The sequence below is a fragment of the Neophocaena asiaeorientalis genome, unplaced genomic scaffold (genome assembly GCF_003031525.2).
Source record: "Neophocaena asiaeorientalis asiaeorientalis breed wild unplaced genomic scaffold, Neophocaena_asiaeorientalis_V1.1 scaffold59, whole genome shotgun sequence".
NCBI classification, from domain to species: domain Eukaryota; kingdom Metazoa; phylum Chordata; class Mammalia; order Artiodactyla; family Phocoenidae; genus Neophocaena; species Neophocaena asiaeorientalis.
In genome coordinates this window covers 3,860,434-3,881,941 of record NW_020174268.1, presented here as the reverse complement: position 1 = coordinate 3,881,941, position 21,508 = coordinate 3,860,434, and the positions used below count along the sequence as shown (strand labels likewise).

General features: G+C 35.6%; 1 protein-coding gene and 1 non-coding gene across 2 annotated transcripts in view; one reads left to right on the top strand and one right to left on the bottom strand.

The window, feature by feature from the left end:
- Positions 1-2,886: 2,886 nt before the first annotated feature.
- The window catches only part of LRRC63 (leucine rich repeat containing 63), a 44,914-nt gene continuing 26,292 nt past the window's right edge, over positions 2,887-21,508 (bottom strand). The window contains exons 7-9 of the mRNA XM_024755569.1: positions 18,476-18,559; positions 16,684-16,923; positions 2,887-4,818 (exon numbers count right to left, since the gene is read on the bottom strand). Of these exons, the coding sequence (XP_024611337.1) occupies positions 4,575-4,818; positions 16,684-16,923; positions 18,476-18,559 (568 nt within the window). The 3' untranslated portion in view covers positions 2,887-4,574. The remainder of the gene's footprint in view (positions 4,819-16,683; positions 16,924-18,475; positions 18,560-21,508) is intronic.
- Positions 15,958-16,029, top strand: TRNAE-CUC (transfer RNA glutamic acid (anticodon CUC)). Its single transcript has one exon. It is a non-coding gene; the product is annotated as a tRNA-Glu (tRNA).

The following is a 21,508-nucleotide window of genomic DNA, read 5'->3' as shown; positions in this document are numbered from 1 at the left end:
TGCATTACTGGGATGATCTTTATAGATGGGATCTCAAAGATGACAGTGTATGGCTGAGATGGAATGAGAAGACAGTAAAGTATTTTACACCAAAATCTGCATCTCTTATTTAATCAGCATCTGTCTGTGAGCCTTCTGGCCTCTGGAGACCAATGATTCCAGCTTCAGTGAGCCTTCGAACAACCTGGAGAGATAGTAGTTATGAAGATTCCTGGATACCATCCCCAGAGATTCTGATCTAGTAGGTTTGGGGTGGATCTGAGAATCTGCATTTCCAAGAAGCTTACAAATGATGCTAATATAGAATATAATGCAAGAAACTGTTTTTTAAGCCTACTGGAATAGGGGAGGTTCTTCTGTATACAAATGCATGCTTATATGTGCTTGTAATTTCTCTGGAGCTGGTAGCATTGTTTGCCTCTGAAAACTGGTTTCTGAAAAAAATTCATATGAGGCAGACTTACTTTTCACTCTCACCTAAATCTTTTTTGAACTGGGTATTATGTGCTACTGTTATTCATTCAAAAGTAAATAAAACAAATATATATCCCCTATTAAATATAAACACACATACCTTTTGAACCAGCACTTTCACTTCTAGGGATATATCCCACAGCTATATCTAAGCATGTGCAAATGACAGGGTTATTCACTGCAACATTTTCTTTTCATAACAAGAGTTTACAAAAATTTGAAAGTTCACTACTAAAGTGAACTGGTAAAATAAACTATATACAGTGCTCAGCGGAATAATATGCAATCATAAAAAATAATATAAGCTAATAATATGCTGATGTGAAACTATCTCTGTGACATAATATTAAATGGAAGGGTGCAGAAAGGAACGTGTATTATTTTAATATTTTATAAATAGTAGGAAATATATATATTTATTAGCTTACATGTACATAAAGTATCCTGGAAGAATATAAAAGGCTTGATATCATTGGTTGTCTCTGAGAAGGGAAATGGATGACAGGGCACTGGGGTTAAAGAATTTTTAAGATATACTCTTTTGTATCTTTTAAATTTTGAGTTACGTGATTTTAATACCTGGTAAATATTTCTCTAACAATACTTGGTAGATATCTTTTCATGTCAGGCAAAACAAAGCTATCTAATTTTTTAAGTGGCTGAATGATACTACCTTGTTGGATTTACCATATTTAACCAACTCTCCACTGATGAAAACTTAGAATGTTTCTAATTTTTCACTATTGTAAGTATCATTGCAGTGAATATCTTTGGATATATTTTTGCATACATGTACAAGTTTTCTTTTTTAAATTATTTTTTAATTTTTGGCTGTGTTGGGTCTTCGTTGCTGGGCACGGGCTTTCTCTAGTCGCAGCGAGCAGGGCCTACTCTTCGTTGTGGTGCACGGGCTTCTCGTTGCGGTGGCTTCTGTTGCGGAGCATGGGCTCTAGAGTGCAGGCTCAATAGTTGTGGCTCACGCACAGGCTTAGTTGCTCCGTGGCATGTGGGATCTTCCCGGACCAGAGCTCGAACCCGTGTCTCCTGGATTGGCAGGTGGATTCTTAACCACTGCGTCACTAGGGAAGTCCTGTGCAAATATTTTTGAGCAATAAATTCTTACAGTTATTAGGATAAAAAATACACATACTAAATTTTGATTGTTATAGCTATTTAAATATTTAGTTCATCTTTTTGTTGTTATTTGTAAAAAGTCTCTGATAGCTCTAGATTTTAGCTGCCCAAAACATTTTTCCTTTCCCCAATTTTCAGTTCCAGAACTCTTCTTCCTTGTAAAGAATGTATTTCATGTGTTTGGGGAGGGGCTAATTTCCCTTTTCCCAGTTACAGAAATGGGCATGTGACTCAGCCAATCAGAGTATTCCATTCATGCATCTAGAATGATTTGTTCATATATGGACATGTGAGAACCATGTTGAACCAGTGAAAATCATCCCTAATGTGTTTTACAGTAACAGTGGAGATAGATAGTGCCCTTTTCTCTGAGGTTCCTGACATTCCGATACACGAACCTGGAATCATCAGTTGTCATCCTTGCTACCTAGAAATGAGACAGACTGACAGAAAGGTGTTACTAAGAGGTAGATGATAGATAGATAGATAGATAGGAAAATAGATAATGCCTTGATGACACGGTTTGAACTGAATTTGCTTGCCTGAAGACTCATGCACAAATGACTACTAATACATTTCCTTTTGTTGCTTCCACTGGTTCTAGTGGGTTTCTGTCATTTACAATCAAGATTCCTGGGTGAATAGTCTAGTTCTCTGTCAGTCGTATGTATTACAGATGTTTTCTCCAGTATGCTGCTTTGTCTTTTGGCTTTATTTGTGGTGGTTTTGGCTGTACAGGAATTTTTAAAAATTTTACACAGTGAATCTGTTCATCTTTTCTCTTGGGTTTCATTTCCTACTTAAAAAGATCCTTCTCATTCTGAATTTTTATTAAGACCCTATTTATCTCTTTATATTTTCAATTTTGACCTTTAGGAATCTGGAAATTAATTGTTATGTGTGGTGTGAGGCAGATACAGATCCCATTTTTTTAAGTAGAGTAATACATTATTTCAGTGTGCACATATACACATATACCTGTCAGAATGATTATCTCTTGTTCATTGTGTGGTGGCATTACAACAGAGATTTTGTTTTCCCTAGGTTTAGTTCTATTTTCAAATATTTCTGTAATGTATGCCTTTTTAAAAAAAATTATTTATTTTAGGCTACATTGGGTCTTTGTTGCTGCATGCGAGCTTTCTCTAGCTACAGTGAGCAGTGGCTTCTCTTGTTGCAGAGCATGGGCTCCAGGGCGCGCGGGCTTCAGTAGTTGTGGTGCACAGGCTCAGTAGTTGTGGCTCGTGGGCTCTAGAGGGCAGGCTCAGTAGTTGTGGCACACGGGCTTAGTTGCTCCGAGGCATGTGGGATCTTCCCGGACCAGGGCTCGAACCCATGCCCCCTGCATTGGCAGGCGGATTCTTAGCCACTGCGCCACCAGGGAAACCCCTCTATAATGTACGTCTTACTTTCATATTTAAGAAACACACTGTAAGTTATTTTTTTAAAGATCTATAAGAGATCACTTAGATTCTGGGTTTGTACTGAACATGAAGAAATAGCGAGATTGAGCTCTAAGTATGTTTCATGTTTGTCCAAATGTCTAGGTATATTTGTTTCTCTGCAATGTCTCTAAGATATTGTAATTTCCCATGAACCCTATTCTTTCCTGTTTATTCTTATTTCAGTATGATACCACCCAGTTACTCAAACCAAGAAACAACATTATTTTAAATAAAAAATAAATATACTTTTCCTCCAAGAAATATTTCAGGGACAAGTGTAAGCGTTAGTAGGCTATATGCCACTAGGATTTAGTGAATTAGGATTTATTTTTTTAAATCTTGTTTCACAATTATGGGTATATTACATTTTTAATGAATTTATTATCATGCTGTAAATATCCCCTTCTGGATTACATGTGTGATATGGTAGTTACTTCTCCTACATTAATACTTTTATTCTTTTGCTGGACAATACCTTGTATACTTCTCAGGCAAGGTTTTCCTATTTCTGCTTAAAATTGAATTAATTCTCAAGGAGAAGAATACAGGCATCCCAATTTATTGAATTCATTAGTCAGAAAAATTATTTTGCCTGGCCTATTTTTTTAATTTAAATGATATTACTACATGATACGCACAAACTGACATAAAATGTATTTTCTGACATTCTCTAATGATACGATAGTTGTATAAATTTAAGTCGTTTCATTTCATCAGGTTTCATTAGCAATGACATTTTAGATTTAAGTTACCTGCACATAAAAGATACGCCGTATATGAAACAATTCTATGCCTTTCTAAAATTGTTTGTTATCTCAAAACGCTCTTTTACCTTCTTCTTACTAAATACTAATTCTTAAAGCCTCAAGTTCTACTGTATCCATATGTTGCTTTGCAATGTAATTTTGTACGTTTTACTTTATTTTCTTGCCAGGCTGTCACTGAAAGCCTGCTGAATGCTGGCACTAGCCTGTGGAATCAGGCTTTATGAGATGGCAGTCAGGATAACTGAAAAATTGTACCAGTTTTCTTAGAGCCTGGATAATGAATTCAAACAACTAAATATAGTCCTGGAATTAATCTTTTATTCCCCAAAGCAATCCACAGTTGAGATGGTTGGCACTGGACAAATTTCCACAGAAATGCACAAATATTGAGAACTTGGGTACATGACTTCGAATCCATATGAGGCCCAAACCCCAATGATGACTTTGATTACTGTCTTATCCCTGAGAATGGATGCACAAAAAGGCCAACTGTAAGATAAACACTTTTTGCAAAGGATTCTAACATTTTTCTTTTTATTGTAAACATGCTCTGAAAGAAATTTTCTAGATCTTCTTTGAAATCCCCGAAGACCTTTTTACTAATCATTCTTAAGGAAATATTCTGCAAAGATTCCCTAACAATCGCAGACTTTCATTAGGAGCTAGGATTACAAAGAGGATTCACATGAGAAGACACTTATCTTCCACACAGAACCTGTGCTCTCAAAGACATGAATGATTATATACGTAAACTTTAATGGCTTTCAAAGTGGGACTCATAAATCACTGTATGATTCATCAACTCGGGATTTAGAGATATTCTTTTACCAGGAACATTATAGAAAACAAAATTGCTTTCCTTTACTTTTCTGTAGCAGGAAGAGGAACAGACATAAAATATAACAGGAAACTGTGTTACTCCAAAAGTATTGCAGGATCGGATGATGCGAAAACCTTCACCGAACATTGGACCATGACACCATTCACATCGGGATGTGCTGCAATGAAGGAAACATCAGATCTACTAAAGGAAAGACATTTTGCTTGATGCTATGTAAGACTCAAAGTAGTATAAAATAGGGCCTTTCTCATTATCGATCTTACCATCTCCTTGAGGAGCTAAGACATACGCAAGTGAAAAACTAAATGCTAAAAAATAAATATATGTGTATAAAATAATCCTAGTTCTCTAAAACAAAAAAAGTATAGATTCATAGTTAGAAAACACCCTAAGGATAAACCCCAAATGGAAGACAGTAATTATCCTTGGACCTATTCTCCTATGTGATCACAGGGAATTTTAAACTTCTTCATAATGTTTTTCTGTATTTCCCAAATTTTCTATAATAAATACATATTATTTTTATAACTCAAAATAAATATATCATTTTAAAAATAAAGGGACTGTTGTAACCTAGTGTAGGATTAGTGTCCATGTATATTTTTAAATGCTCACAAATCAGTTAAAAAAAGACATCAGCCCATTAGTATGTTAAGAGTAGCACATGAATGGACTATTCACAGAAGATGAAACTTGAACATCCAGAGAACCTTCTCAATTTCATTAGTAATCAGGGAATACAAAACAAAATAACAAAAGAATACCATTTCATAAATCATCAGATGGGAAAAATGTAAAAGTCTGATAGTGCCAAGTGTGGTGAGGATACATATAAATTGGTGGAGTATAAATTGGTGTAATCACTTTGGAGCAACTTGGCAATTTCTGCTTAGGTTGAAGATGTACATACTCATAGAAAGAGTAGAGTGATGGTTGCCAGGGGCTGGGGGAAGAGGGAAATGGAGACATGTAGGTCAAAGGGTACAAACTTTCAGTTATAAGATGAATACATTCTAAGGATCTAATGTACAACATGGTGACTATAGTTAATGTGGTATTATATACTTGAAATTTGCTAAAAGTAAACCTTGAATGTTCTCACCTCATAAAACAAGAGTTAACTATATGAGGCAACGGATGTGTTAATTAACATTATCTTTGTAATCATTTCATGATGTGTATGTATATCAAATAATCCTATTGTACAATTTAAATATATACAATATTGTTTAAAAAAAAAAGACAAAAACAAGCCTCCTCTGGCCAGGAATTGTTAGAGAAGAAAAATATCTTTTCCTCTATACATCTTAGGTTCATTGGCTGGGGCCCTGGAAATTAAATTTGTCAGTTTAAACTTGTCAAACAGATTAACAAGAGAAAAAAACAGTTTAATTATGTACACATACATGGGACTTTCTCAAAGAAATGAGACTCAAAGAAGCAGCCAAATGATTGAGGCTTATATACCATCTTAGGCTAAACAAAGGAAAAGGGGATTTGGGCTTCTGGGCTGAGAAGCCCAGTTATGGGAAGGCAAAGAGTGGAAATATATGGTAAATAAGGGTTGTCTTGTTATACAGCTAAGAGTCTTTCAGGTGATAAGGGTTGTCTCCTGAAGTAGTTCTCTTCCTGGTGTGAAAACATTTTACAAATGGAAATTTCCAAAAGGAGATATTTATGTTCTATTTTAAGGTAGTTACTGGGAGGTAAAGAGCTTTTCCTGCATCTGCTAGATCTCAGTTGCCTTAAGCTCAAAATAATACCTATGTCAAAGAAGCATATTTTGGGGTGGCATATTCTGGTAGCCTTAAGAAAGTGGAAAAATTCAGAAGGTCCAATATTTGCTATAGTCCCAGAAAGAGCACAGAAAAATAGAAGATAGAATTTTCAAAGTAATAGTGTAAGAACATTTTTCAGAATTAAAATACATGGGTTTCCAGATTGAAAGGATACATCAAGTACTGAACACATTGAGTTAAAAAAAAAAAAAACACTCACAACGGCACATCATCTTGAAAATTTTAAACAACTAGCAAAAAAAAGAGAAGATTCAAAAAGCTTCCCCTTCCAAAAAAAAAAGGTATAGGTTATATATAAAGGATCAGGAATAAGAAAGCTGTAGATCTCAAATAAAAAATAGAAAAGTAGAAGATTGATGAAGCAATGTCTCCAAAATCCTGAAGAAAATGATTGAACCCAGAGTTTTATACCCAGCCAAATTATCAATCAAGTCTGAGTGCAGAATAAAGACATATTCAAATACACATGGTGTTAAATTTTTATTTCCATGCATTCTTTTGCAGGGAGACACTGGAGGGCTGGCTTCACCAAAATGTGGAGGTAAACAAAGAACAAGGTATCCGATGTGACTATAGTAAAGGAAATTCCAAGATAATAGTGAAGGGAAGTCTTGGAATAACAGTTGTGCACTAGATCTAGACAGCAACATTTCTAGATTAGGGCAGAAAGACACAGGGCTCCAGGATGATGTATTAAAAAAAATTAATAGGACTGATAGCCATATCTGATACATTCATACTGATAAAGATTTAAATAATTCTATTAGAATTTTCATGGCAGAATTAATGATAAACACATAAAGCAAAGTAAATGAATAAAAGTCAATTACTCTTTCTAGGAAAAACAAAAAGTTGTACAGTAAAAGAAATATATTCATAGTACACTGTGTAGCCTAACTATGCATTACTTAGATTTTATAATAATTTAAATAATAATTATTGATTTAACTTAAAATCATTATTTTACTTAAGAAGTATTAATCATTTATTATGTCACCAGAACTATCCTAGGTACTGGAGATAACATTAATGAACAAAACTGTCATGTGTTCTTCTCTTCATGAAGTTTACATACTAGAGGACCAGCCTGATATTAAATAAAATAATTAGGTAAAATATAAAATGAGGTGATGGTAAGTGCTACAGAGAAAAATTAAAGCAATGAAGGGGGAGGAATAAGGAGTGCCAGTAATGTGAGGCATAGGATGCTTGAACTTTTAAACATTCTATAAATATATTGTGAGGTTGGAGGAAGAAGACAGGTATATATGAGGGCTGATAAGAGTCCTAATACCTATCTTGCTTAGTAGGAAATTTAGAGATAATAGCTAAAATTGAAAACACAAGAAGAATGACTCAAGGATGCTATTTAAAAACATAGAGGCAGCTCCAAAATAAATCCTCATATATCTGGTCAAATGATTTTCAGTAAGGGTGCCAAGACAATTCAGTGGGGAAAGGACAGTCTTTTCAACAAATGGTCCTGGGAAAACTGAATATCCACGCATAAAAAAAATGAAGTTGGACCCTTACTCACACCATATCCAAAAATTTACTCAAACTGGATCAAAAACCTAACTGTAAGAGCTAAAACTATGAAACTCTTAGAAAAAAATATAGGGGAGGGACTTCCAGGTGGGGCAGTGGTTAAGAATCTAACTGCCAATGCAGGGGACACGGGTTTGAGCCCTGGTCCGGGAGGATCCCACATGCCACGGAGCAGCTAAGCCTGTGCGCCACAACTACTGAGCCTGCGCTCTAGAGCCCGCCAGCCACAGCTACTGAAGCCCGCGTGCCTAGAGCCCGTGCTCTGCAACAAGAGAAGCCACTGCAATGAGAAACCCATGCACCGCAACAAAGAGTAGTAACACATAAAGCAAAGTAAATGAATAAAAGTCAATTACTCTTTCTAGGAAAAACAAAAAGTTGTACAGTAAAAGAAATATATTCATAGTACACTGTGTAGCCTAACTATGCATTACTTAGATTTTATAATAATTTAAATAATAATTATTGATTTAACTTAAAATCATTATTTTACTTAAGAAGTATTAATCATTTATTATGTCACCAGAACTATCCTAGGTACTGGAGATAACATTAATGAACAAAACTGTCATGTGTTCTTCTCTTCATGAAGTTTACATACTAGAGGACCAGCCTGATATTAAATAAAATAATTAGGTAAAATATAAAATGAGGTGATGGTAAGTGCTACAGAGAAAAATTAAAGCAATGAAGGGGGAGGAATAAGGAGTGCCAGTAATGTGAGGCATAGGATGCTTGAACTTTTAAACATTCTATAAATATATTGTGAGGTTGGAGGAAGAAGACAGGTATATATGAGGGCTGATAAGAGTCCTAATACCTATCTTGCTTAGTAGGAAATTTAGAGATAATAGCTAAAATTGAAAACACAAGAAGAATGACTCAAGGATGCTATTTAAAAACATAGAGGCAGCTCCAAAATAAATCCTCATATATCTGGTCAAATGATTTTCAGTAAGGGTGCCAAGACAATTCAGTGGGGAAAGGACAGTCTTTTCAACAAATGGTCCTGGGAAAACTGAATATCCACGCATAAAAAAAATGAAGTTGGACCCTTACTCACACCATATCCAAAAATTTACTCAAACTGGATCAAAAACCTAACTGTAAGAGCTAAAACTATGAAACTCTTAGAAAAAAATATAGGGGAGGGACTTCCAGGTGGGGCAGTGGTTAAGAATCTAACTGCCAATGCAGGGGACACGGGTTTGAGCCCTGGTCCGGGAGGATCCCACATGCCACGGAGCAGCTAAGCCTGTGCGCCACAACTACTGAGCCTGCGCTCTAGAGCCCGCCAGCCACAGCTACTGAAGCCCGCGTGCCTAGAGCCCGTGCTCTGCAACAAGAGAAGCCACTGCAATGAGAAACCCATGCACCGCAACAAAGAGTAGCCCCCGCTTGCCGCAACTAGAGAAAGCCTGCGCACAGCAGCAAAGAACCAAAGCAGCCAAAAATTAATTAATTAATTAAAAAAAAAATATATATATATATGGGGAAAAGCTTCATGACATGAGATTTGGTAATAACTTCTTGTAAATGACACCAAAAGCACAGGAAACAAAAGAAAAAATAGATTAGGTTGTACTTCAGCAAAATTAAAAACTTTTGTTCATTAAAGGACATCATCAACAGTGGGAAAAGGCAACTGACTGAATGGGGGAAAATATTTGTAAATTGTATTTTAAAGGGGGTTAATATCCAAAATATATAAGCAACTACAACTTGACAAGAGAAAACACAAACAATCCAATTTAAAAATAGGCAAAAGACCTGAATAGACATTTCTTCAAAGAAGATACACAGATGGCCAAAAAGCACATGAAAGGATACTCAGAATCACTGATAATTAGAGAAATGCAGTGAGAACCACGGTGAGATCCCACCTCACACCCATTAGGATGGCCAATATAAAAAACAAAAACAGAAGCAAAACAGAACATAAGTGTTGGAGAGGATGTGAAGAAATTGGAACCCTGTGCACTGCTGGTGGGAATGTAGAATGGTGCAGCCTCTATAAAAAGCACTGTTGCTGTTCCTCAGAAAATTAAAAATTCAATTACCATATAATACAGCAATTTCACTTCTGGAAATAGAAGAAAAATGGAAAGCAGGTATTTGTACAACCATGTTCATAGCAGTATTCACAATAGCCAAAAGGTGGCAGCAATGCAAATGTCCTTCAGCAGATGAATGGATAAACAAAATGTGGTGTATCCATACAATGGAATATTATTCAACTTTTAAAAGGAAGGAAATTCTGACACATGCTACAGCATGGATGAACCTTGAGGACATCATGTTAAGTGAAATAAGCTCATCACAAAAAAACACTAATATTACATGATTCCACTTATATGGGGTGTTTCTGGAGTCGTCAAACTCATAGAGACAGAAAGTAGAAGGCTGTTTTCCATGGGCTAGGGGGAGGGAGAAGTGGGGAGTTGTTCTTTTATGGGTATAAAGACCGGTTCCAGTTTTGCAAGTTGAAAAGACTTCTGGAGATTGGATGCACAGAAATAAAAATGTGCTGATTGCTAAACAGTACACTTTAAAATGACCAAGATGGTAAATTCTGTGTTATGTGTATTTTACCACAATTGAAAATAAAATTTAAAAAAATATGAGAGCAAACACCCAGAGGAGAATTGCAAAAAGAGTTTGGCAATAGGTGACTCTGGAGGTAAAGAGTGAAGGGGGATAGAGACGCGGGCAGGGGTGATTTTCATGGAAAGACCCGTAGTAAACATTTGATCTTTTAAACTAAATACTTGTGTTGATAAAAGATAAAATTATTTTAAAGAGAAGAAAATTTGGTTGAGCAGGTCACCTAAACTCTTGAGGAATGTCATCTTCAGAATAAGGGAGTTTAGTGGCCTGAGTTGTTATTTCCTTATTTCCTCTAACTAAATAGTTCTATTACTGTCCCCAAGTAAGCGATATATACTTGAGAAAATACGCTGGTACTAATAAAATCATATGGAAAATTAAATTGCAATATTTAATATAATTTTGTCAAAAAATTCAAAGACTTTTGCACAATAATGAAAAATGGAAGGCTATGAAGATGTTAAAAAAAAACATACTGAGCTATCTCTAGTAAAGATGACTTCCAAGTATTAAGTATGATCAAGGCTTTATAGTTTAGTGAAACTGAATAATACTTTTGAAACTTTAGTCTATATCTCTAAGTAAACATTTCTATCATTCTCGTGCGCAAGGAAGTTAAGGTAAAATCCCATGGAACGTGAGTCTTCTGACCCAGCTCTCAACAAAGGCAGATTCTCTGTCTGATTGCGGTGATAGAATGCAGGTAGAGACACAGGGAGGCAAAATGCAAAGAGAAGTTGTAGGGGTCAAAAAAGAAGCTCACAGCTGCTAATGGGTAGGGCCCAAATCACTGGGGTAGCGGCAGAAGCTGGGCTTGGAGCAGCCTAGGAGCAGACGTTGTACAGAGCCCAGAGCTGAGCCACCATCCAGACTCAGCAAACATAGTACTCGGGACGGAGGTTGGAAATTAAGGATCAAAGCCAAGAGTAGACGTTAGAGGATGAGGGTGGGGTTGGGTGACAAATGCCTCCTTCGTTGTTTCTTTATTAATATGACAGTTGTCCTTGATGAGATTGAACCCCTCATCGTTTTTACTCCTGCCTCTTTTACTTGCCTCACATACTCAGGCAGCCATTGAGTTCATTTTACCTTCATAATTTGTCTTGTGTCATTTCCTACCCATTTACTCCTATGCCTATTACTTTAGTTTAATCTCCCCTTACCAGTTACAAGAGCACTTTAAGTGAGCTCCACCCAGCCTCCCGCTACTCTAGCCCATCTTCGACACTACTGCCAGGTCTTGCTATCACCTGCAATGGCTCCCATGGCCTAAAGAAGAGACCCCATCAGTGGTCTCCATAAGCTAGCTCTAACCTTCCTTTTTAAACTTACTTTTTGCTACTCTTCATAGATGTTTTGTTCTGGCTGGACATTCACTTTTCTCTTTGCCCAAGTTCCTATTTTTACTCAACTTCGGTTCATTTCCCCACTTGGTTCCCTCTCCCTGGAATGTCTCTTCAATACAACACATATTTCCAAATATATAAATTTTACCTGTTCTTCTAAGACTCTTTTCAAACACCGTTTCATTCCTAAATCTTTTCCCTATTTTCCCAGCTGTAGTTGTAATCTTTCCTTCCCTAGCCCCTTTTATTTGTAATTCGTCACTTTATTTACATGAAAACCCATCCTTGTAAAATTTCCCAAAAAATATAGACGCATACAGGAAAAAAAGCACAGAAGTTTCCCTTTATTCCTCCTTTAAATCATCTAACTCCCCTTTGTAGAATAACTAAAGCTCATATTGGTGGTGTTCCCTCTAGCTCCCAGACACATGACTCTTCTCTACATAAATGGAATCTCTCTTGTGTATGTGTTCTCTCTGTATGTGTCTGTACATACAGCTTGCTTTTCTGATTTAACAAGATGCACTGGACAGCTTTCTGTGTCAATACATTTTGTTTTACTTCATTCTTATTAACAGCACCATAATGTTCCAAAATACGGATGCACCATTTTATCTTACCACTTTTTTATTGATGCCTGCTTGGTCTGCAGTTATCATCCCTCTGCCTAACTGTGTGTTCACATATCGCTATTTCTATAAGACATATTACTAAAATTTAAATTTCTGTTTTAAGGAATATGTAAGATACTGTCAAATTAACCTTCCACAAAACTTCCACCAACCTGACAGTGCCACCAATGGTGCGTGGTAATCTTGTTTCTGGGCATGCAAGGGCAACACTTAATATCAATCTTTTTAATTTTGATAAAACAGGTAAAAAGCCCTATTGTTGCTATTTTACATTGCAGTTCCTTGGTTACTAGAGAGATGTAACATTCTTTGTTTATCATCTATCTATGTATTGTCTTCCATGAATTACATATTCCTATCATTTAACCACTTTCCTATGGGTTATATCTTTTCTTATTGATTTGTGGGAGATATATGTTTAGACAGTTATAAGCATTGCAATATCTTCTTTCAGTTAATAGCTTGCCTCTTAATATTATTGATGGTTATAATATTATGTAGAAACATCTTTTGTCAAATTTATGAAACTTTGCTTTACTGTTTATATTTTTGAGGTTTGTTTAAGGTATCTTTCTCTACCTTGAAGTCATACAGATAGTCTCCTATACTTGCTTGTTAAGGCTTTAAAATTTTGCTTTTCGTATTTAAGTCATTAATCCAACTGGAAATGATTTTGTAAGTGATGGTAACATATACATAGCAGAAACATAATTATATACTTCTTACTTACAGATGATCAGATGTTTCAGTGTCATTTATTGAAAAGTCTCTCCTTTCCCTACTGATCCACAGTGCTATTTTTGTCCAACGTCAAGTTTCACATGTACATGAGAACATAACTGAGCTATGTATTCTTCATTGGTTAGATTGTCTTTCCTTGCATGTAATATCAACTGTATTTCTCTGATTTTATAAGTCTTTATATCTAATAGGGAAGTGCCTAATGTTAGGCTCCTTTTTCAGGCTTGCTTTGGCTATTTTGGAGTCTGTGCTTTTCCATACACATTTTATAATCAGCTTATCAAGTTTCTCAGAAAATTCTGTTCAGATTTTGACCAGAATTGCATTTAATCTGTAGCTCTATTTGGGGAGAACTGATATATATATCTATATCTCTCTATATATATATCTCTATATCTCTATATATTTTTGTCCAACGTCAAGTTTCACATGTACATGAGAACATAACTGAGCTATGTATTCTTCATTGGTTAGATTGTCTTTCCTTGCATGTAATATCAACTGTATTTCTCTGATTTTATAAGTCTTTATATCTAATAGGGAAGTGCCTAATGTTAGGCTCCTTTTTCAGGCTTGCTTTGGCTATTTTGGAGTCTGTGCTTTTCCATACACATTTTATAATCAGCTTATCAAGTTTCTCAGAAAATTCTGTTCAGATTTTGACCAGAATTGCATTTAATCTGTAGCTCTATTTGGGGAGAACTGATATATATATCTATATCTCTCTCTATATATATCTCTATATCTCTATATATCTATATGTGTATATATATTTTTTTTTGTTATTTTTGTTTTTTTTTTTTTTGCTGTATGCGGGCCTCTGGCTGTTGTGGCCTCTCCCGTTGCGGAGCACAGGGTTCGGACGCGCAGACTCATTGGCCATGGCTCACGGGCCCAGCCGCTCCGCGGCATGTGGGATCTTCCTGGGCCGGGGCATGAACCCGTGTCCCCTGCATCGGCAGGCGGGCTCTCAACCACTGCGCCACCAGGGAAGCCCAGAACTGATATATTTTTGGTATTAAATCTTATTATACCTGAGTGTGTGTATCTCTCCCATTTAATTCAGCCTTCTTTACCTTTTTGTAAAGTTGTAATCTTTTTCTCCATAAATATCTTGGACATACTTCACTTGATGTATTCCTAGGTACATTATGTTTTTTATTGCTATCATAAAAGGTATCTTTTTAAAAATCACATTTCTAACTGTTTGATGTCTGATTTTAGTTACATCTTCTTTTTAACACCACACCATAGACTTTGTTGTTACTATTACTTTATAGGTCGTAGAGATCATATTTGTTTAATTTCTTTTCCCTCCATCCCTTCTTACATCTCAGAACATACTTCTGGAGTTATCTTCCTTCTTTCTGATGCACATTCCTTGCAAGTTTCATTTCACTAAAGTGAAAATCTGTGGGGAATAAATTCTCTGTTTTATTATATGAAAATCCATTTTTCTCCCTTGTTCTTAAAAGTTAGTTTTGCTGGGCTAAATAACGTTTCTTCAGTTATTGTTCCATTGTTGCTAGCAGTTTATTTGTTGTACTTTGTAAGTGACTTTTTTTCCAGCTGATTTCTAAGTCTTTGTCTTTGGTGTTCTTCACTTTCACCACAAGGTGTTTTACTTGGCTTGTGTAGAGTGTTCAATCTCTGTGAATTCACTCCTTTCATCACTTCTGAGAATTTACAGTCACTACCTCATTGAACAATGACTCCCAACATTCTCTGGGACTCTAAGGATATGTGAAATTTTCTCCTTTTACTGTCCGTGTCTCTTTGCCTCCTGTCCACATACACACAATAATTTCTCCAGATTTCTCTTCATATGTGGATAATTGTCTGTTAAACCCATGCACCAATTGTCTGTTAAACCAATGCACTTTTAGTCTCTAGAATTTAATTGTGTTTAAAATTTCTTTCTCTTATTTGCCTGGTCATAGTTGATGGTCTTTTATTCCTTAACAATTTAAAAAATTATATCTTACTTCTTTAAACTCTTAAAGAAGGTAATTCATATTCTGTCAACAATTCTAATATCTTGGATCCTTGGAGATTCATATCTGTTGATTGTGCTAATTTTTACTCTTGGTGGTTTATTTCCTCATGTATTTGAAAGTTTTAATTTTGAGATAATATTCATTTGAAATTACTTTTCTGGAATCTTTAATGTCTAAATTGACGATGTTTCTCTCAAAAACATTTGTTCTGCTGAAAGAGAAGTATTCACTGCTCTGGGGCCACCAGCCCCTTTGGCGGTACAGCTTTCACTCAGGAATACCATTTTCAGCTTCCCTGCTTTGTGGTGAATTCAAATCTCTTGGTCCCATATATGTTTACAGTCACTAGTTAGGTTTTAATTCTTTTTAAATGTTTCTGTCCTTGGTGATTTTCTTACTTTCTTATGTGCATTCAAACTCATAAACGTTGACATAGTGCATTAAAATTGAAAACTTTGGCACCTGGTTCCTTTTTTTATTGATCGATTTTTAATTACTTTTTCAGTTTCTCCAATGGTTACTAGTCTGTTCAGGTTTTCTTTTATTCAGTCAATATTGTTGACTAATATACTCCTGGAAGACCATTTTACTTAGACATACAACAAATATTTGTTATATCAGGGAATTCCCTGGTGGTCCAGTGGTTAGGACTCAGCACCCTCACTGCTGTGGCCTGGGTTCAATTCCTGGTCAGGGAACTAAGATCCTACAAGCCATGCAGCACAGCCAAAAAAAAAAAAAAAAAAAAAAGTTATATCAGTAATACAAGCACTGATCATCGGTAGTGCAGTAAAAAAATAGTTTTACACCATCTGAAAGGAAATAAGAGGTGAGCCTGAGTGGACTCTTAGTGTGTGGGCTTTGAGAATCCTAGTCCTGAGAGAGGCAATAATTCCCACACTGGCTTTCGACCCCTGAGGAAGAGAAGTTGCCCTGTGTGTGTCTGCTCTATTCCTCGTCTCTGTGAAGTTAGAGTAGAATAAAGCATTTCCCTTCATAGTGTGCCTGGCACTAAAGAATCTTTTTCTGGAAGAATCCCCTTCTTTGTCCTTAGGGGTTCATAGAAAAGACTTAAACTACAACTGTATAGATATTGCCACTATACCCCCAGCAGTCTGTACCTCACATTGGATTTAAGTAATAACTTGAGAAGGTGGGCTGAATTCAGACTACAGCATTATGCCTGAAGAGCCAGAAGGAGCAGTCTGAAAGATTGCATGGATGTTTTGGTGTGTGGTGGTGTGTGTGTGTGTGTGTGTGTGTATGGTAAAACTATCATCTGGCCCTGTAATAAAGAATATTTTAAACCCTAAAAGTGTGTCTTGGTAAAAAGAGCTTCAGAATTTGCTCACCATTTTAGTAACTTTTGAATTTCCACTGGGATCACATTATAATATTTATGTAGATTATTCTTTAAAAAGAACAAAGAAGTGAGTTGAGTAAGACGTTGTGGACTATTCATAGAATTCTCTTTCCAAAAACTAGGATGAGTGAAATTTTTCTCAAATAGGATTTTTTTCAGGTTAAGCTTCAGAATTGCATGTGGAAAACTAGTCAGTTCATTTCCATCAGCGATCAGTGTTTCAAGTGATCTGCAAATAAAGGAAACCATATTTTAAAAGATAGAAGAAGAAATCTGTCCCAGTGTTCCCAAAAATTGGTATAAAACTTAGTAGTAATATGTGTTAAGTATTTCCTTAAAATCAAGAGAATTAACTGAAAAGCAACCAAACCAATATATTATCATGGAAATAAGTGCATTTGTGTAAATAGTAGAGTTAAAGCACATATTTTGGGTCTTTGCAACAAGTCATCGCTATGGAAAAAGAAATAATCACAAACAGAAGAATGAATGTTACACTACATAAAATATAATATAGTGTAGTACAGTGATACAAAGAAAGAATTTATTTTCATAGACAAATTAAACATTAACACGTACTTTTTATTCATTCGGGTAAAGGTCTCAACTATGGGTGGAAGGCAGCAGTGGGGAAACAGACCATCATGCTGGGGGAAGCTTTTATCTTGCTTTTATAAAATATTAAAGAAAAATGTGTTTGTGAATTTTGGGGAAGGAAAGATAGTCTGCAATAGACTCAGAAAGTTCAGTGGAGTTCCAAAATTAACAAGGGAGAAAAAAAGAGAACAGATAGAATCCTGAAAAAAAATTCTCCCCCCCCCAAAAAAAGAAATATGAAAAGGAGAAAGTGAATAAATAGTAAATACAAAGTAAAACAGAAGGTAAAAAATTATAACAAATATGAACAGGCTGCATTCTATTAAAGTACAAGGATTGTTACACAGGAAATTAAATAATTGGTATAAATATTAGAAAGCAGAAACAAAATGATCTCATTTTACTGAAGATAAGATAATGCTTCTAGAAACCAAATAAAATCTAGTAAAACTCAATCAGAACTAAGATAATTTTTTACATAGTTTGATTTTAAAATGTAAAGAAGTAAATAGCTCTTCTCTATTCTGTTGTATTCTTTATTTCTCTATTCTCACTGGCGATAGTCAACTAGAAATGGAAATTACAGAAAATACTACATTCATAGTAGCAACACAGTTGTATGTTTTTGGGGGGAGGAGGGGCTTAGAATGATATTAAATGATTTTAAAGATCATAATCTAAAGAGACTAGTTGAGACTATTATTGAAAAACAATCTCCATACTACTTATTAAAATTATTCCAAAGTCATAATCAAAATAGTATGGTACTGACCTAGAAGGTCAGAGATCAACTTCAGAGACTTTTTAGAAATTAGTACAAGAAAGAATCAGATCTTAGTATTAAAGCACTGTGTATTACTAGCATTTTGTGTATATGTATTTCCTTACAAAAAAATCAACTGATAAGGATTCCACGTGCACGCATGGATAAATGGACAAAAGCAGCTTGTCATTCTGTTAAGGTGGTCATCAATACTAGCTTTTAAATAATTACTGAAAATGTTATGTCTTAAAAATACTAAACACCAGTCATTCACTTTACATTTCGGTAAACCTTATGCTTCACATATTATGTTTTATGGCTACTGAATAAATGAAAGGACTCAATTTTATCCATCACAATCATCACCTAATATATCCTTAAGGGACATATGTCTTATGGGTACTTACTACTTCCAAAATACCTGAGTTTCTGGATTTCGTTTGGAATAAAAGCAATACTATTGTAGGAAATATCAAGTTCCTCAAGATTAAACAAGCAAAATAACCTTAAATAGAAAGAGAAAATGATTATATGTTTACAGTTACTGAGCATTAATAAAGAATTTAATTCTTCAGTAAATAGAAGCATAGAGAAACTGTATTTTTCTAAGATTTTTCAACTTATAGACTTTTTAAAAAATTATAGATGGTATAATTACAATGAAATTTCCTAAAAATGATTCATCTATCCCTTAAGACTGGTTTGAAATGTTTAGAGTTCGTAAAGCCCCATCTAGAAAAAACCACCTCTATTAGTTCCCTAGGGCTGACATAACAAATATCACAATCTGGGTGGCTTAAAGCAACAGAAATTTATTCTCTCACAATACAGGAGGCCAGACGTCTGAAATAAAGGGGTCGGCAGAGTTGGTTCCTCTGGAGGCTCTGAGGGAGAAACTGTCCCTTGCCCCTCTCCTAGCTTCTGGTGGTTGCCAGCCATCCTTGGTGTTCCTTGGTTTGTGGCAGCATAACTCTAATCTCCACCTTTGTCTTCACATGGCCTTCTTATAAGGACACCATTTATTGGATTTAGAACCCACCCTAATCCCACCCTAATCCAGTATGACCTCATGTTAACTAGTTACATCTGCAAAGATCCTATTTCCAAATAAGATCACATTCTAAGGTTCTGCATGGACATGAATTTTTGAAGGGCACCATTCAACCCAGTGCAGTTGCATTAAGATTTTCCTGGTGAAATATCTTTGGTCTTTCTTTCTATTAAGCAAAGTACTTAAAAGTAAGAACCAAAGAACACAAAGGCTAACGCAGAGAGTCCTGTCTCCTGGGGGGTGGGAGTGGGAGTTGCTTCTTGGAGACTGGAATTGAAGTATGACATTTACCAAAATCCCTAGTAAATATTCCCCTCTTTGTGAATGCTCTTCTCAAATACCTTCCTGTTTTCCTTAAAGGATGAAAAATTACTTGCGTGATTATTAACTAAGGCATCACGAGCACAATATTTCATTAACTTCGTACTATTTTAGTGTGGATTATAATGGTCCTCATGATCTGTCCCCAGACTACTCTTTCAACTCACCTCTCACACTACCCAACTTTCACCTCAGGCCCAGAATTTATTTGCTGAATTTCCCTGAATTAGCCCAGTTCTCACATATCTCCAGTTCCCCCAAATTTGATCAGTGTCTTTCATTTTTTAAGTCTTGGCTTAGATGTTACCTCTTCCAAGGAACTCTTCCTGCATCTTTCAGAATAGGTGAGCTGCCTCTTCTGTACTTCTCTGCTTACCACTATCATAGAATTTATCACACTGTGTAATAAATGTCTCCTAAACTATGACATTCTGGAGGCCAAGGATTCTATTTTACATTTCTGTATATCCAGTGCTTTGGCCAGTGCCTAGCACATCAAAAGTGCTTATGAAATCACAATTGAATAAAAGGTATGGTGACCCCAGTTAATATAAAATCATTTGCTCTGAGAAAGTAATGAGATTGAATAGAAAAGCAAAAAAAAAAAAAAACTTTTCAGTTCAGTGTTCATCTCAGACTTTTTTTCCACCTCTGTAAAGAAAATATTAGTACCATCTGTTCCATTTTTTTAATTCAAAATTATGTTATTTCATTTTCTTGCCTTAGGCAGTTTCTAGAGTCATTTTGTATTCCCTTATTACTTCAGTACAAGCAAACTAGTCTGGTTCTAGGCTTTCACTGTTGATGATAAATTCCTATTGATTGTGATGTTTAATTGGGCTTGTAGACAGCACTGAGAAAGCTAATTAAGAAATTTCATAGGCTCTAGAGTTGAAATTTATCTCATCTATATATGATTTTAGAGAGCACATTTGTTTAGACAGCCTTAGTTTGGTTTGATACTCTATACCCCACTAGCAACAAATCTATCACAATTTTCAGGGTGTATAGAATGTTTTACATTTATTTCATTGTTTTATTTATCAGCATATCATTGAGCAATGAGATGCTTAAACTAGACGCTTGCTGTTGGCTTGGAAGATTGTGCTAGCATTAATATTTGCATGTCATAACATTAATCACCACCACAGCAACATAAATATTATTTATTGAGAGCCTACTATGTGTTTGTGGCAGTTTAGAATGGTCTTTCATTGGACCACAGCAATATTGTTAATATTATTTACAGATTTAAAAAATGGAAGCTACCTTGATTCCTTGCAGTGGTAAATGAGAGTGTTCAAAAAGAATAAAATACCTAGGAATAAACCTACCTAAGGAGGGAAAAGACCTGTATGCAGAAAACTATAAGACACTGATGAAAGAAATCAAAGATGATACAAACAGATGGAAAGATATACCATGTCCTTGGACTGGAAGAATCAACACTGTGAAAATGACTATACTACCCAAAGCAATTTACAGATTCAGTGCAATCCCTGTCAAATTGCCAATGGAATTTTTCACAGAACTAGAACAAAAAATTTTACAGTTTGTATGGAAACACAAGAGACCACAACTAGCCAAAGCAAACTTGAGAAAGAAAAACATCTGGAGGAATCAGGCTCCCTGACTTCAGACTATACTACAAAGCTACAGTAATCAAGACAGTACGGTACTGGCACAAAAACAGAAATATAGATCAATGGAACAGGATAGAAAGCCCAGAGATAAACCCACACACATACGGTCACCTTATCTTTGACAAAGGAGGCAAGAATATACAATGGGGGAAAGATAGCCTCTTCAATAAGAGGAGTTGGGAAAACTGGACAGCTACATGTAAAAGAATGAAATTAGAACACTTCTTAACACCATACACGAAAATAAACTCAAAATGGATTAAAGACCTAAATATAAGGCCAGACACTCTAAAACTCTTAGAGGAAAACATAGGCAGAACACTCTTTGACGTAAATCACAGCAAGATCTTTTTTTTTTTTTTGCGGTACACGGGCCTCTCACCCCTGTGGCCTCTCCCGCTGTGGAGCACAGGCTCCGGACATGCAGGCCCAGCAGCCA